Source organism: Doryrhamphus excisus, chromosome 8, assembly GCF_030265055.1.
Source record: "Doryrhamphus excisus isolate RoL2022-K1 chromosome 8, RoL_Dexc_1.0, whole genome shotgun sequence".
Lineage (NCBI taxonomy): Eukaryota > Metazoa > Chordata > Actinopteri > Syngnathiformes > Syngnathidae > Doryrhamphus > Doryrhamphus excisus.
In genome coordinates, this window is record NC_080473.1 from 10,498,685 (window position 1) to 10,516,484 (window position 17,800).

General features: G+C 38.7%; 1 protein-coding gene across 1 annotated transcript in view; it reads right to left on the bottom strand.

Moving 5' to 3' along the window:
* veph1 (ventricular zone expressed PH domain-containing 1) overlaps positions 1–17,800 on the bottom strand; it is a 58,296-nt gene that overhangs the window by 11,029 nt on the left and 29,467 nt on the right. Inside the window, exons 5-12 of the mRNA XM_058080026.1 lie at positions 14,808–14,971; positions 14,173–14,382; positions 10,260–10,480; positions 6,138–6,332; positions 5,068–5,447; positions 2,701–2,840; positions 2,496–2,630; positions 248–365 (exon numbers count right to left, since the gene is read on the bottom strand). Of these exons, the coding sequence (XP_057936009.1) occupies positions 248–365; positions 2,496–2,630; positions 2,701–2,840; positions 5,068–5,447; positions 6,138–6,332; positions 10,260–10,480; positions 14,173–14,382; positions 14,808–14,971 (1,563 nt within the window). The remainder of the gene's footprint in view (positions 1–247; positions 366–2,495; positions 2,631–2,700; positions 2,841–5,067; positions 5,448–6,137; positions 6,333–10,259; positions 10,481–14,172; positions 14,383–14,807; positions 14,972–17,800) is intronic.

The following is a 17,800-nucleotide window of genomic DNA, read 5'->3' on the forward strand; positions in this document are numbered from 1 at the left end:
TATGTCTTTAAGCACCAATAAACTGTTCTCTTATGTAACTGATAACTACTTCCATGTGAGGCTGGAGATATACTTAGATACAGTGGCACCTCTAAAGTGGAACACTTGTCCAGATTTACACTGAAATTGTCCCTTAGGAAATAATAAAAATTTAAATAATCTGTTCTCAAACTGAAATAGTCTGGTAATCAGCAAGTGAACAGGGTGAGTATTTACAGTACTTATGTGTGTATGTATGTGTGTGTACCTGTGGCCTTCTCTGGGTTGTTGCACATGAAGCATAGCCACCCTCCCTCTTCTTCACTGTAGCCAAAAAGGTCAAAGAAGCGAACCTCCTCCAGTTGCATCTGTAGACTGTCCAGGTCCTGAAGACAGGAGTACAAACAGTAAATGACATTTCAAATGAAATCACTGTGATTTTATTTCCAGTATACTACTCAGTGAAAGGCTTCACTGAAATCTGATAAGAAGAAAACATTCAGTGCATACAGCCTTCTTCCAAATGCAAGTGTATGTTTAAAAGTGTGCCAGATAGAGGTAATGGTGCATTTTGAGCCTCATCAAACTATTCATGCGTGTTTGACGGGAAAAAAAACGGTAACACTGACTTTTCCCATGACAAATCAGTGCAAACCTGCAGCACATGTTTAGAATAAAGCGATTAAAATAAATCAATTAACACACCTCTAGTGGAAAATATTCTTGTCCAACTATACAAAAATGATTCACCAGAATCAGAATAATCCACAACCATGGCATGTTGCGCTGAAATAGCAAAAGCGGAAATTTTTATTTTTAACGCACCTGAATTTGCATAGTTTGGAATGTTGTACAATATCTCTGTGTTTCACCTGCCTTCATGCTTAAAGTCACAGTCAACTAATTTCTGGGGGTGTTTTACTTTTGGTCTGTCTTTGTATGGCTGCAACACATACATTATATGAAGTCATCGGACTCGCGTTAAAAATAAGCAACACGTGACTTACATGACTGTACATGTATTAGTCAAGGAGTATAGCAATTCTTATGATGATTAGGATTCAAAAAGTGCATACAAATTGGCCAATTGACTTGTTTGATACCCACGTGACATAACTATGACATGCATTATATGATGCTACGTGATTGTAGAAAGTACTTTATTTTCTGGACTATAAGTCGCTCTGGAGTATAAGTCGCACAAGGCCAAAAATGCATAATTAGATAGAAAAAAACATACATAAGTCGCACTGGAGTATAAGTTGCATTTTTTGCAGGTAATTTATTTTACAAACTACTAACAGACATTACGTCATCTTGGAAGGCAAGTTCTAACATTAATAAAAGAATAAAGAACAAACGGAATAGGTGTAGGATATGCTAACACAATGGTTATTCAGCTACACAAAAAATAAACATGAACAGAAAAGGTGTCCAGTGTTTATGTAACATAAACGATATTTTCATTTATAAGTCGCTCTGGAGTATAAGTTGCAGGAACAGCCAACCTATGAAAAAAAGTGCGACTTATAGTCCGGAAAATATGGTAAATATTTGGCAAATTTTGTGCTTCCAGAAATGCAAAAATTGTGGAATCCACACTATTCTATTCACACATGTAGTATCAAATATGTACGCATTGATAGCTTAATAATATCACCTACATTTTGGTTAATTGATGGATAAAAAAAAGCTCAAATCAATCATCATCGCCCCTTCATAAAAGTGGGCGCAACCAACATTAGGTGTGAAAGGGTGAAAGAGGAAACATGACTAAAAACATTTTTCATCATTCATTGTTTCCTCTCACCTTCCAGCTTCCTCTCCCCCCGTCTTCCTGTTGTTATCTAAACTGTGGCTCCTCGCTTCCTGTCTCCTGTCTTTAACCTTCCTCACTCCTCTTCCTCTGCTACACTTTTATCAACAAAACAGCTACATCAACAAAACCTTCCACTCGGGAACACAAGAGGGGAAAAAGGTGAAACAATAATCGTTAAGTATCTTTTCCATCCCAGACTTCCACCTTTTAGCCCACTTTCCCTTCGTATCTGCCTCTATGTTGGTTTCCCCTTCCTCTTCTCTTCTTTTCAAACGACTAGACTGAAAATACACATTTTTGTTTTTATTTGGACAAAGTCCATCTGTCCCATATACGCTTCTCATTCTTCTTTAGCTTGTCTCATCTCTTCCATTATGTTCATTATTATCATACAACTATTGAGTTGAGTCATAAATGCCAGTACATAAGTCTGTCTTTGCAAGTTTTTTTAAATTAACGGTTATCTGAGCTATTGCCTTAAAATAAAACATGTCTTCACATGTTCACACACTTTTGTCTACTTGAGTTTGGCTTTCTTTTATCACAAAAATGAACGGATAATAATTATCAGAACACTTTTAAAGTTGTTTGAAAAATGTTTTGTAATAAAGTATGCTGGTGCAGGTTTTCTGCAGTATGTCTGCTATGTTTATGGAGTGTGTTGGAGCAGGACTTCTCATAAATCATACTCAAATACCTTTCTGTGCGGGGTGGCGTGTTGCGTCATTGCCATGTGGAAGCTGTGAGCTCCTTTGAGCTGCGTCTTCCCCCAAAGAGATGCCAATCTTTGGACACATTCATCTCCAGAGCACAGAGGAACGTTGGACTTACTCTACACAACACAAACATTACAGTACATAAATAAAAGGGAATTGACAATAATATGGGGTGTTTAGGGGCACCTGTAAATGGAGCAGCATGATGTGTATCCAAAGATGAGGCTGGCAGCTGCTCAGGTGAAAACTGGATTTGGCATACAGGCAGTAGTGGCCCTTCAAGGGACAAGAGAATGACAGCTTGGCCACACAGCCTCGGTTTGATTCTGTAATGCAATTGAATAGTTGTTCAGATTCAAATGAACGTCTTGCTTTCTCCTATGATAAACCAAACAAATCATATTTACATATACATCAATATACATTACATTGCATCATGCAGCAAGCAGTCTTGAAACTGTATGTTGTTTTTCTCTGCGTTCTCTGAGTGTTAATGTTTGGATTGAGTGTGCACGAGTGCATGCACTTTTCTGTGAAATCCGTTTCCCCTAAGACAAAGGCTAAACAGTTCATATTGGTAGGTCATTTAGCTGAGACCACCCATGACATCATATTTGCAGCATTTTGGAGCGGTTCCCAACAAGACAATCTATAAGCAAGCAAATGGAAAGGTTTATATTGCTCAATGAGGAGTGCTGATGTGTTGATTTACTCACTTTCAGTTTCATATGTATTCAATTACAAAGAGTGGAATGGAGGGGTTTGCTGTTTTTTTTACTCGTTTCCTGTTTTAAATGTATGTATGTCTGTGTATGTTTTGTGCTCCCGGCTGCCTTTTAGTTCAAATGACATTAAGGTCAAAGGTATAGCAATAACATCCCTTCCTGTCAATCAATAGCGCGTCACTTCTTGCACGTGCATATTGTTTGATTCCTAAGTCTGGCATTATATATAAGTAAATCTGCTCTTCATCTTCACATTAGCAGGGGACCAAGGGACAGAGGATGGAGTGTTGTGATTATACAGTAAATGTACTTTATGTTCATCCAGACCGATGATTTCCTTGTTATGTTATCTCAATTTTTACCATATCCAAGTGCTAAGATGAAAGGTAGAAACTACCCTCCATAACTGATTTCATTTTTTTTTTCGTTGAATGAGGCTTGTATCAATGAAGAAATCATCTGTTTCTTTTTCTGATGTACGAGTCATAGCATTTCCCCCACCTCAAAATCACAAATGGTACGGCCCCATCCTCATTCTGTGTTAAAGTCTGCTATCATATTGAAGGGAAAGACCAAAACAACAATGATTAAACATTGCAGGGGTCTGCACTCCTGAGTACCATTCTAATAGTCTTTGTGTCTTTTTCTGAAACGACCTTAGGGTTAAGAGGAAAAGCGCCACCTGCTGCTTTGGCATAAATGTGACAGCCTGAGAATGTTTTTTCATATGAGCAGATATTTATTGTGAAAATGTTTCTGGAAGATAAAATGTTTAAGATCAAAAACTCTAATGTCTAAAACGTATATAATTACTTATTATATACATACGGTTTTACCTTACTACATTGCATTCCACCTTTCTCAGATTTGCTGTTTAGCATTTGTTCAATAGAATGAATATGCATTGTGTTCTGCATCCTTGTGGTGTATTAAAGTGACCTATCGGTGCTCTGTTATGTGTCTGTTATTGCATTTACTGCTGCTACCAGTAGAGGGTGTTGTATATTTATGTTGAAGGCGTGTGCCGCTCTACCTCATTTTCAGTTCATGTGCCTATACGAGCATATTAGGAACCCATACTCTTATTTTCCTTAAATTATATAAACAATGAAAATTGTTTTATTTAGGTCCCATTACAATGGCTGTAATTTAGGCGGCAATTAATATCTGCGAGTCTGTTTTAATCACGCCATTAATCACGCATCCAAACTGTATCCCTACACACTTTTTTTGAGTTTAACAATCAGGTAGAAGGTGGGGGATTTCATAATTGCTGAGATCCGGTAACACAAACCTCTTAAAAGCACACATACTTAAATTGAATTACATTTAAGAAGTCTTGAGAACCAAGACAATTGGTAACTTCGGATTAAAAATAATATTTAGGTAAGAGGAAAAAGAGAAAAATGAAATCACATGTATGCCCTCTGGATGGGATTAACATCATTATTAAATTACCCCCCCACCATAACCTAGTAATAACTCCTGTCTGGCTGAATCTTAATATACATTGTTGAGTCGTAAATACTGCTACATTTTATGTGTGTGTGGTTTGGGGCCGAATTGTAGGTTAAACCAAGAGCACTCTGAGAGCGCAGACCTATGCTTAAATATTTCTCAGCCGTGAAATCCATGTGTGAACTCCTTTAACCCAAGTATTGACATTATGTTCCTTTGGATCCAAAAGGAATTCTGCATCTGGATGGAATTTTACCTCCTTTTAGCGATTAATATTACAACAGTGGGAGGTGAAGGTGGACGCAGGTGGACCCAAAGAAACCACATGCAGAGATAAACAGCATGTAAACAGCAGAGATGAACTTCTTACCTTCTATGACACACTGATCTGGTATGGGGATGTGTTGCACCATGTCTTTACAGAACTTTCGGATCATCTCCATATTGTTTTTTAAATGGACAAAGAGTCTGTCAGCTACCCTGACCTCGTCCGACTCTTTGGTCTTCTGTCCGCTTTGACCTCTCTCGGACTCCTTGACTACTCTGTCTGGAATGGCGGCGGATGCGGGTACATTGTCTGTCAGTTTCTTCTCGGGGAGTGTCAATCCCTGATATTCTACTGATATCTGCTGGCAGGGTGAAACACTGGTGAAGGTGATGTCTGAACCGAGATCCACTCCCTCTGCATCCTCCCCGCCGTCTGAGTTGATGGATCGTGAGCGCACAGCGTGAAGGGCCAAGCTCTTTGACCTTTGGCAGAATAATAATAATATTAATATAGTTGAATGATATTTTAAGTCTAAAATATCCACAGACTCCTACATTTAGATAACGTCTGCTACACTGGACACTGGGATGGTCTTCAAACAAGGAATGAAATGCAAATGAAACAGAACGGGAATTTAAAACCTTGATTCATAGTAAATTTGTTAGTGAAAGGCTTCTACATTTACTGTACTATATATATATATATAAAAAATAACAAGTGCAAACAATGATGAGCGAATTCAAGAAACAATACAAGCAGTTGATGTTTGCTAAATACAAGGATGAAGAGTCTTGAACCAGTCATGATGTGCTATATATATCACTATATTGACACTTACTATGATACCCATTATGTCATTGTATGGTCATATCACCTCGTACTTCGGTACGAGGTACATTATTTAAAAAAAGAAAACAAAAAAAACCTTAAACTGTATTATGGAAAGCAGGAAGTGAACAAATGTAACAGTTAGTGATTGTTAAAGTACCAGATGGAGGGGTAGGATTTAATAAGCTTTGCTTCTTCCTACTCCTTTTGGACATGTGGAACTGTGAACTGATTATGGGATGCATTCAATTGTAATCTGATGCATGTTCAAATGAAATATAACCATTACCATTACCATTACCAAGTAACCAAGTAACCAAGTAACAAGTGGGTTTGCTACCCACCTGTTGAATCTCATCTCTCGTTGCTCTTCCCTCACTGCATGGCTCAGGCTATATCTCCGCTGCGGGGTCGGAGAGTCCTCCTGCACCTGCATCTCACCTCCAGCCTTCACCTGTTGCCGCTGTTGAGACCCCCCTCGCCTACTTCCCCCTTGAAGGGATGCAGCGGATGATGGCGATGGCTCCACTCCATTTTCGCTGTAACACACGCGGAAAGCAGCATTTTTTATTAAAATGTGCTATAAAGGTGATGTTGTCATTTGTGTAGTTTATTCACATTCTGGCTGACATTTTAGAATTTCTAACTGTCTGGCTCTAGTTCTCAGTCTGTCACCTTCTGAGCCCCCACTTCTGGCAGTATTTGTCCTTTTTATACACAGCCAAAGTAGTTCATAACAATAACATAACTAGAGCAGCTCTCAGGTTAGCACAGACCACTGCCAAAACTGAACCATGAATAAAAGTGAAAAAAATTATGTACCACCATATTTGTTTTTGTATGTTTGCCGGTCAGTTACCGGGTTCATGGTTCATAGAGGACGGCGTAAGATGATAGAACCATGCCATTTCCTTATAATATAAGGAAATGGCATGGTTATATAAGGCTTATATGGTGTAGGCACAACGGTTGAAACAACACAAAGAGAAAAAAAACGTATTTCAATAATAAAAATCAATATCTACCATTGTAATTCCTAGTTCCGAGCGATGCGCAATCAGACCATACCATTCTGTGATGTGAGAACATTTCCAATATGACTCAAAATGCCAAGAAAAATCACAGTGTGCCATGTTTGTGTTTGGCTTGTTTGTCTGTATGTTAGCTAGCAAGCTACTTCCTGGTTCACAGAGGATGTTGCAGGACATCAGGGTTGTACCATTTTTGAATCTGGAATGGTGAGAACGTTTCCATTATGACTCAAAATGCCAAGAAAAATCACTGAGTGTCATGTTTGTGTTTGGCTTGTTTGTCCGTATGTTAGCTAGCAAGCTACTTCCTGGTTAACAGAGTATGATACAGGACATCAGGGTTGTACCATTTTTGAATCTTGGATGGTGAGAACGTTTCCATTATGACTGAAAATGCCAAGAAAAATCACAGAGTTCCATGGTTGTGTTTGGCTTTTTTGGCCGTATGTTAGCTAGCAAGCTACTTCCTGGTTAACAGAGTATGATACAGGACATCAGGGTCGTACCATTTTTGAATCTTGGATGGTGAGAACGTTTCCATTATGACTGAAAATGCCAAGAAAAATCAAAGAGTGCCATGTTTATGTTTGGCTTTTTTGGCCGTATGTTAGCTAGCAAGCTACTTCCTGGTTAACAGAGTATGATACAGGACATCAGGGTCGTACCATTTTTGAATCTTGGATGGTGAGAACGTTTCCATTATGACTCAAAATGCCAAGAAAAATCACTGAGTGTCATGTTTGTGTTTGGCTTGTTTGTCCGTATGTTAGCTAGCAAGCTACTTCCTGGTTAACAGAGTATGATACAGGACATCAGGGTCGTACCATTTTTGAATCTGGAATGGTGGGAACACTTCCATTATGACTCAAACAACAAATGGAGAAAATTAATTCCTCTACAAAAAGAAAAAAAAACACTGAGCACCAACTGTGTTCTTTTGTTCCTGTATGTTAGCTAACAATCTACTAAGATGCAAAACAGGACCATACCATTCCGCTCCAGCAAGACTCAACAGGGGAAAGGACAAAAAAGGCTTGGATTTGCATCAAGCTCTGAATAAACTCTTTTAATGGCTCTAACCTTTGCGCTACGACCATTCAAAGAGGTAAAAACAACTTCCAACAAAAGGTCTGCCAACCTGCGCTTTTTTTGTTTGTTTTCCTTTCTCTCTGCTACAAGTTTGTCTTACCACCCACCCTTCTTCATCATCATCTGACGTGTTCCAACGCAGAAGACCCCAAGCAAAGCCTTTAATCTTGAACACAATGTCCTTGTGTATCACGGGATTGTGTGTGTATGTGTGTGTCATCCTCCCACATGCATACAAACACACAAACACATGTTTACCCCACCCGAGTGTGCTTCTACGTACATTCATTCTGAAGCACCGCACGCACTTTATGCAACACAGTGCATAAATATGACTTGAAAAACAGAGCACACAGCAAACAAAAGTGTGTGGTAATAATCAGATCTGATTTTGTTTAATAATTCACACGTTTTCCCCTCCCCACAAACAAACAACACAGAACTTTTCTCAGCGTTGTCTGACTAACCGACCAAAAGACGACACCATGTAGGCCCTGCAAATCAGTCAGTGATGAGTCAGGATGAACTCCGACATTTAATATATAAATATACAATAATATAAGACATTCAAAAGACACATGCAAAGATGTTGACGTAATATTTTACTAGCCACTACATGTCAATAATGTTACTGTAATGTTTGGTTAGGTAAACAATTACCAGACTTGGGCACCGGAACAAGGTTATACTTTAAAGGTTAAAGGTTGTACTTTTGTTTTGTTTTTTAAGGTCCAACCAGGTGCAATAGTGAAAATAAAGTATTATCAAAATGCCTCATAAAAACACGTGCTACTGTTGCGTTCACAACCCTTGGCAAGATGACACTCAACTCAACAGAGTCTCTAACATTTCTTCCTGTCCGTCACTTGCTCTGCTCCCCAAGGGAACACATTTATTGCAACACAGGAGCACAGCTCTTTTATTATTATTATTATTGTATATGTAATAAATTGATTATTTACTCTTATCATATCTACAGTAAACCTCGGATATATCGGATTCAATTGTTCCCACTGGTTTTGTCCGATATAAGCGAAATCCGTTATATGCGTATACTGGAAAATGTCCGTTTTACGCATATCGGATTTATATCCGGTATATGCGTAAATCGGATTTCATCCGTTATAAAAAGGCACTTCCTTGACTGTGTTTCCAATGTACCTGGACTGGGCAATGAAAAGAGACGTAAGGTAATGAGAATTTAACTTTATTGGACTCTGAGCATAACAAATTGTTAATTAAGCTAGGCCCTGTTACGCCCGTCAGGCCTACGTTATTTCCAATAGTGAGGTTAAGATCTCATTCACTGCTGTGCTAGTATTATTGACGTCACTCACTTTTATATTTATCCTAAATCTGGAGCCAGGAGAAAGACAATAGCCAGTGAAATCAACAAGATTAGCATAACGATGCGGCCATCCGATATATGCGAGGGAAATTTAATGGAAATGCATTGGAACGGGACTGGAGATTTTGTCCGAAATAGGCAAAATCCGTTATAAAAAAATCCGATATATGCAATGAATTTTTATTGGAAATGCATTACAGAAAAATCGGTTCTTTTTTATCTGTCCGTTGTGAGCGAATTTCCGATATATCCGAGTCCGATATATCCGAGGTTTACTGTACTATATTGGGTAATATGTGTTTAAAGGTGATTATGGGTTGCTATTTTCTGTCTAGATGATAAAAACTGCGGTCTGGAGACAGTGCCACTAAAGAAAAGACAGGAAGCAGAACTGGAGGTAGCAGAGATGAGGATGCTGAGGTTCTCATTGGGAGTGACCAGGATGGATAGGATCAGGAATGAGTACATCAGAGGGACATTACATGTTTGAGGCCTTGGAGATAAAGTCAGAGAGGCCAGACTGAGATGGTTCGGACATGTCCAAAGGAGACATAGTGAATATATTGGTAGAAGGATGCTGCCTTTAGGAGCTGCCAGGTAGGAGGCGTAGAGGAAGACCAAAGAGGAGGTTTATGGAAGGAGGACATGAGGGTAGTTGGTGTGAGGCAGACAAAAGCAGAAGATAGGTTTGGATAGAGGAGATTGATTTGCTGTGGTGACCCCTGAAGGGAAAAGTCCAAAGAGAAAGACCATTTCCTGTCTAGATGACTCCCATGATGTTAAAAACCATACTTTGAAGGTTGTATATAGGTTTTCAAGGAACAAGGAACTGCTGTACATACATTTTAGCAACAATAAACAGTATGTGTTCACAAAATTTGGTGAGTTTCCAGTTATTGAAGCCCTCAAAAAGCTGTCACTAAGAACAAAAAGGAAATTTGCATCCGGACAAAAGCCCCAAATTAAAATGTTTGTATGTGTGTCATGACTATTCTTACCTGCAGCGTGTGGTGGTGTTTTCCTCAAGGCGCCTCCCCAGTAGTTTGGCAATGGCGGCGAATGAGTTGCTCAGCCGGTACAGGTCTTTCCCGTAGCCTCCGAGCACAGAAGGATAACGGTCTGTCAGAGCTCGGATCTCCAGCAGCAGCGTGTGGTGAAAAGCGTGCTCCATGTTGCCCAGAAGGGACACCAGGTAGACCAAAGAACTGTGTGCATGTGTCTGAAAAAATGTAAAACATTTAGAAAAATAGATTAGAGCTAATGGTTCTGGTGAAAAACGTTGCATTGCAACTTCCAAATCTTACCTAAAATCACCTTCCAAATTATGAATAAACATAAACACATGCACTTGGCACAAACTGCTCTCTTTTACTGCTTATGCAGAATAAACTTCATCCAACACTAATGCAGCCTAATCACCTTTGTCACACAATAGCAATTGGCATAATTTACCATTTGATGCATATGTGTTCTATTTTCACAGAGGGGAAAACCTCTTGTGTGCTGGCAGTCACACTGCATGATTACCCCCCTGTACTGGATCTAATAACAAAGTGAGAGTGGAGCAGAGGTGGTAGGATTTCATGTCAGCTCTCTTGCAACGTTCAGTCCAAATAAGACCCCCTTTTTGTTGACAAAAAACGGATCAAAGAAAAAAAAAGTTTCTAAGCTGTCCACTGTGGGAAAATAAACACTGTGCAGGAGTCTTCAAAACAGATTAAGAAATAAATCACACTAAAAAAAACAACAATGTGAAAAGTAAAATAGTGGTTAAACTATTATGTAATTAAAGTCAAAATGGAAGCTGTAACAGAGGGCAGTTTGGGACAGCAATTACAAAGTTATTGCAAAAATACGTGTTAGCTCACGAGACGACACACTACACAAGATTGGGTCTATGTGAACAAGAAAAGAAAATATTTTGAAAATTATTTTAAAGAAAATTACAATGAAAAAAATGTAAAATAAATATACAACAATATGTTGATATCTACAAATGTTTTTAAAATTATTTAAATTAATACCAAACCATTAATCACCACCAATTTTTTATCTAACACTGCTTAGCTGTGACCAATGGCTACGAGTAGTCGTTGACATGAATAACTGTAATGAAAATGCAAATAGGCACTAAAAAAATGGGATGCCAGACGGGCATCTCATAGACTTTTTGTAGTTTCAATGGACTCTGGTAAGAATTCCTCTGCATCTGTTGACTGTTCAGTCTCCTCAAAGTCTGGAATGAAATCCCTGTAGTCTTCCACTTCTAAGACGTCTTCCTCTATCTCTGGTTCAACTACATCTTGCTCTAAAATCTGATCCAGAGCCTCTCTGACGGTGAACCGCATGGTCAGTCGCCTACTCGTGCAAAGACTAAAAAGAGTTCATGGTAAACATCAAGCTATATTTTGGGGGTCTGTATATTTATCAAGTCGTAAATCTCAGATTTGGAAGATTACCTATGGTATATAAACAGGAAAATATACCTCAAAGTTTGAAAAAAATAATACAAATTTACACAGTTAGAACTGATAGCCAGGGCATCTATTTACCTCCATAAGGGGTTGGCAACCTTTACTATCAAAAAGGTCATTTTGCCTCCTCTTCCAGTAAAGAAATAGTCTGTAAAAGTGACGTGGGTGAGCTTCACAACATCTGGGTAGTGCAAGAGAGGTTGTGGTTAACATGTTGGTCTCACAGTCAGTAGATCTGAAAGATCATCTCTGTGTGAAGTTTGCATGTTTTCTTCCCATATTCCAAAAATCTGGCTAACTGGAGACTCTACATTGCCCATGGGTGTGTGAATGGTTCTTTGCCTATACTATGTGTTCTGCAATTGGCTGGCTGGTGTGCCTTCTCTAGTTAGCTGGGATAGGCTCCAGCATAGTACCCCTAATCAGAAGACTGGTCCTGGGCAGGTAATTGAATAGAGACATTAATTGCAACATTTACAACAGTTCTTATTTTTGTTCAGAACAATAAACCACACAAATTCTGCATATTTTTACCGTGTTTTTCCTGACTTGTGTAACCCTGTATAACCCAGTCCAAAAACATAAAGCAGCATCCATTGCTTCATGTTAGACAAACCTGAATGATTAATGGCAAGAATGTAGTTGTTGCATAGTTTGGGCATGTTTCACAAGCACTCTCTGTGGGGTAATAACATCATGTGGAGATGTTAAAGCTACCAGTAAGAATACAAGTCAGTAGAGATGCACAAAACATGCCATAGAGGTATTTAGGAGCCTCTGGGGTACAGCATACAAATTGCTTGTTTGTGGTGAAAATACAATTATAACAAGAATGTGTACTGAAGGGCTTAATGACTTCATATTTGACTTTGTGCAAGAATGCATGCAGGTTTTACACCATATGCAGAGCTTACGTAACCACCATTTTGGTCATGGTAATGGTAATGGTTTTATTTCATTTCAACATGCATCAGATTACAATTGAGTGCATCCCATAATCAGTTCACAGTTCCACATGTCCAAAAGGATTAGGAAGAAGCAAAGCTTATTAAATCCTACCCCTCCATTTGGTACTTTTACAATCAGTAACTGTTACATTTGTTCACTTCCTGCTTTCCATAATACAGTACGAGGTGATATGACCATACAATGACATAATGGGTACCATAGTAACTCTCAATATAGTGACTAACACTGTCATCACGTGACCCCATCTAGCTGTCTAGTCATTGTCTACATCCTGTATATGTACATCCTGTTCAGGGTCACAGGTGAGCTGGAGCCTATTCCAGCTGACATTGAGCATTGTAAACAAGTCACCGGTCAATCACAGATAAACAAAACAACCATTCACTGAGCGGAGACTGAATCCATGCTATCTGTATGGATGTCAAGCAAGTGACGCAGTGACTTATTAGTGACTTATCACATGAACCCATCACAGATAAGGATTAATGGTGACTAGTTGGAATGTTTATGTAAAATAACTGTCTTGTGTTTTCCAGAATATGTGCTGCAAAGATAAGAGATGCAAGGGTAGGATAAATATACAAGGGGATTCAGACGGTTATTAACCTGCTAATTCCTTTGCAGATGAAATCTGGCAAACTGGAGACCTGGAGATTGACCTCAGAACATTTGAATGGATCAGTACCTTACATATGGTATCTTTTTTTAATTTTTTCTGGACTCCCTGATAATATTGCGGAATTAAGGTGACTTATTCAGACCAAACAAATAACAAGCTCGGTAACTCAATACTACAGTTGAACTCCTTTAGGAGTTAAAGGAAGCCAGAAAATGTTTTGCAATCAGGTAGAAAGAGAGAGAGAGAATGAGTGTGTGTGTGTGTGTGTGTGTGTGTGGATAGGGGATAGGGGGGATGGGGGCAAAAACCTACAGGAGGCACTCCGCACTGCCACCACCGGGAGGTCTCTGCAGAGTAATTTCCCAGAAAAAAACAGGCCTTTTTTGCCAAATGGATCCAATGTGAAGAAACACAGTACACAAAGGTCCAACTAACTACGTAACTATGTGTGTGTGTGCTGGAATTGACGCCTTCAGCGGATGTTTCAAAACTTGTGTGTGTGTGATCGCACGCGTGCGTTCATCATAGTCATGCTTTATTTTCCCTTTGTGCTCATTTTCACAAATTGTCAGTTAACTGCTTTAAATGGGCCCCGAAGGGAAAAAGAGAGTGGAGGAAATGGTAACACCCCCATCATTTCTCACGTACACACACACAATAATCATGGACTGACTCATGCACAACATGAGGTCTGCACAACAGAAGCTTAAGTTGTACTACACACCATATTTCATTTAAATCATACAAATTGTGACACATCAGTATGCAAGGATGCAACCATGCTATCAATTGAATTAATTTGCTTCTAAACCTTCCTTGTGAATGAGCCACCTACTGTGTTGTTTGTACCTCACTGATGATGCCCACAGCACCATGGATTTTGGCCACGTGACCCAAGAGAGCAGGCCATTGTTGTCCCACAGTCCTGAGCTTTGGCAGAGAGCTGACCAGCGAGGAGGGGCTGGCTTGAGACACGTCCACCAAAGTGCTTAATATGGCCTCAATCAGAGACTTGTTGCCGATGTAACCGACCAGGACAGGTACCTGGGGGCTCAACATCTGAAAACAGAGTTGCGGGTCAAACTTTTTTTGTCATGACAGCAGCAAGAATTAGGTGGTTGTCTCTTTAAGAAGTGAAAAGTGAAGCGAGATGAACTGTGCGCTGACTGATGATAAACAAAGACATGACTGTAGGACCGTCTGGAAACAGTTCGTCCTCATTATCCGCAGCTAGACTGGACTGGATTTGACCATTGCAGAACCCCCCCCCCCCCCCCCCCCCCGCCCCATGCTATTGAAGTCACTTCATCTGAATAATCACCAAATCCTCTGGGATTTTGAATATTTTCATATACGCAGTGTCGGAATTATACTGTTTCTTTAAGAGGGAACGTGTAAATGAGACAATACATTTACTTCCTTCTGCCGCCATCTTCGTCATAATATGGCAAATTAAGGAAAGTCGTCATATAAATAAACCTCACCAATGGATGCTGCTCTGCCACCATTTGAAGCAATCTCATCAGGTGTTGTTGTTCCGCAGAATCCAACTGTGACATCATAGCGGTGAGTTTACCAAGGTGACAGTGGATGACATCAGGTTGTCTGGGATAGACTGACGGAAGCACACGGAGCAGCATGGCGTTCCCTGTTGACAGACAGAAGTACAGTAGATTTGGGTTTTAAAAGCGACATTAAGTATTAGTTACACCTGTTTGGAAAAGCAATTGATGATTCCCCATTTGTAAGGGACATGTATACGTGGAATGGGCATCCCTACTGTGTAATGAAGGCATTTACTCAATTTTGCTAGCTAAAGATAAAAGCAAAGGATACTTTGGATATAAAGGACACACACACCCACAAAAAAAGAGGACTAACATGGCATCTGACAGTTAAGGTGGAAACATCGAGTACGCATATGACAGCTTGCTTTGCAACAAAGGAAAAGCAGAATGTTCCAGATGTCCTGATGCCCCTGCAAAGGAAAGAAACGAAAGGAGAAACACCATGAAAGCGGTCCAAACAAGGGCAGTGGCGAAAGCTGATTGGTCCAAGACTCCAGCCTCAGGACTCCAGCCTAGAGTGTATAAAAGACCGGACAGGGAAAGGAAGGGTGCTTTTTTTGCAGCTGCGCTGTAATAAGACCCGCTTACTTGTAGGCATACAGGATCGAAACAAAAGGAGAAACACCATGAAAGCGGTTTTAAGCAAGGGCAGTGGCGAAAGCTGATTGGTCCAAGACTCCAGCCTCAGGACTCCAGCCTAGAGTGTATAAAAGACGGGACAGGGAAAGGAAGGGTGCTTTTTTTGCAGCTGCGCTGTAATAAGACTAACTTACAGAAAACGTAACGAATGCAAACCAGCTACTGCACAACAAACTAATGGAACTAGCCAGTACAAAAATAATGGTACATTCTGAGTCACTGCAATTAAGCCATTTCTGCGGCGCTTGATGATAATTCTGCACCTGTGCAAAGGTATTTAGGCCCACCCCTTGTTAGCAAACTGCTGCAGCTGTTTCAGGTATGATAGATTCAATATTTCATGGTACCCTGCACAGATTCAAGACACCCTGTGCCGGATGCAGCCAAGCAGCTCCAGAACATCATGTTAAGATGTGCAATGAAGCATGCCTTTTATTTTTTTTACAAAGCTCGGAAAATTTCTTGCAAATTGTAGCAAACAAGTGAGAAAAATGATAGATTTCTCACATTAATATTAAAACATCATATACTGCATACAGTATATCATATCTGAACAAACAGTTGTTGTGACAGTTGAAAAGGCAGGGAATATTGAACATGAAATGAATATTGGGGTTTGACAGAATATATCACAGATGTTATGGGGTCTGTGACAGATTACAGTGCAGATGTTTGAGGATTTATTGTCATGGCCATTTTTCCTCAATCTGCTTTACAGATGCGACCTTCAAAGATGAACAAAAAGAAATGTAGGGAAGTGATTTTTGTGAGACTATACTCAGTTCAAGTTCCAAGACGACAATAAGACTTTTTATGATTTTGCAATTTGGCATTTGCTATCCCATTTATATGTAATATGTATATATATGTACTGTATATATATATATTTAGTATATTTTCTTGTTGGAAAATTGAGATTGAGACAAAATAAACACCCCTGAGAAGTCGATAAACTGTAAATACTGAAAAGAATATACATTTTTGTTAGATGTTACATCCCATTTATATGTAATATGTATATATATTTACTGTATATATATTTTTTATATATTTTCTTGTTGGAAAATTGAGATTGAGACAAAATAAACATCCCTGAGAAGTTGATGAACTGTAAATACTGAAAATAATATACATTTTTGTTAGATGTTACATCCCATTTATAAGTAATATGTATATATACTTACTATATATTTTTTTTTGTATATTTTCTTGTTGGAAAATTGAGATTGAGACAAAATAAACAACCATGAGAAATTGATGAACTGTAAATACTGAAAAGAATATACATTTTTGTTAGATGTTACATCCCATTTATATGTAATATGTATATATTTTTATTGTATATATATTTTGTAGTATATTTTCTTGTTGGAAAATTGAGATTGAGACAAAATAAACACCCCTGAGAAGTTGATGAACTGTAAATACTGAAAAGAATATACATTTTTGTTAGATGTTACATCCCATTTATAAGTAATATGTATATATACTTACTATATATATTTTTTTGTATATTTTCTTGTTGGACAATTGAGATTGAGACAAAATAAACAACCATGAGAAATTGATGAACTGTAAATACTGAAAAGAATATACATTTTTGTTAGATGTTACATCCCATTTATATGTAATATGTATATATATTTATTGTATATATATTTTGTAGTATATTTTCTTGTTGGAAAATTGAGATTGAGACAAAATAAACACCCCTGAGAAGTTGATGAACTGTAAATACTGAAAAGAATATACATTTTTGTTAGATGTTACATAGACAGGATAAGGAGGACCACAATGATGATGACGATGACGCATACGGAAGTTATGAGTCATCTTAACCAGAGTTTACTATATATCACGCGCTTGTAGACGTGCATAAACAAGTTCCCCATAAATATTGAGAGGATGCATCAGTAGTAATCCTGATGCCCACTTCCTCCTCCAGTAAACTTATGACAGCTCCAGACATTTGCAGCACATACAGAGAGAAAGTTTTTATGACCCCAAAGCTTAAGTTGAAGCATTTACAGGATTCTTCTAAGGAATTTTAAAGGTTCGCAGAAGAACACACTGTGGGGGATTTAAAGAGTTATACTACTGTACCCTCAGGCCTGCACACATGTAAACGCATGGAAAGCATATGGGAAAATAAGCATACATGACTCTGTAATATATACTGAGCAATATTTTAGAATATACAGATTTTAAACTGAACATACAATGAAATAGTTGTTTGATTTGTTTTTATTTCCAGTTCTATGTGTTCATGT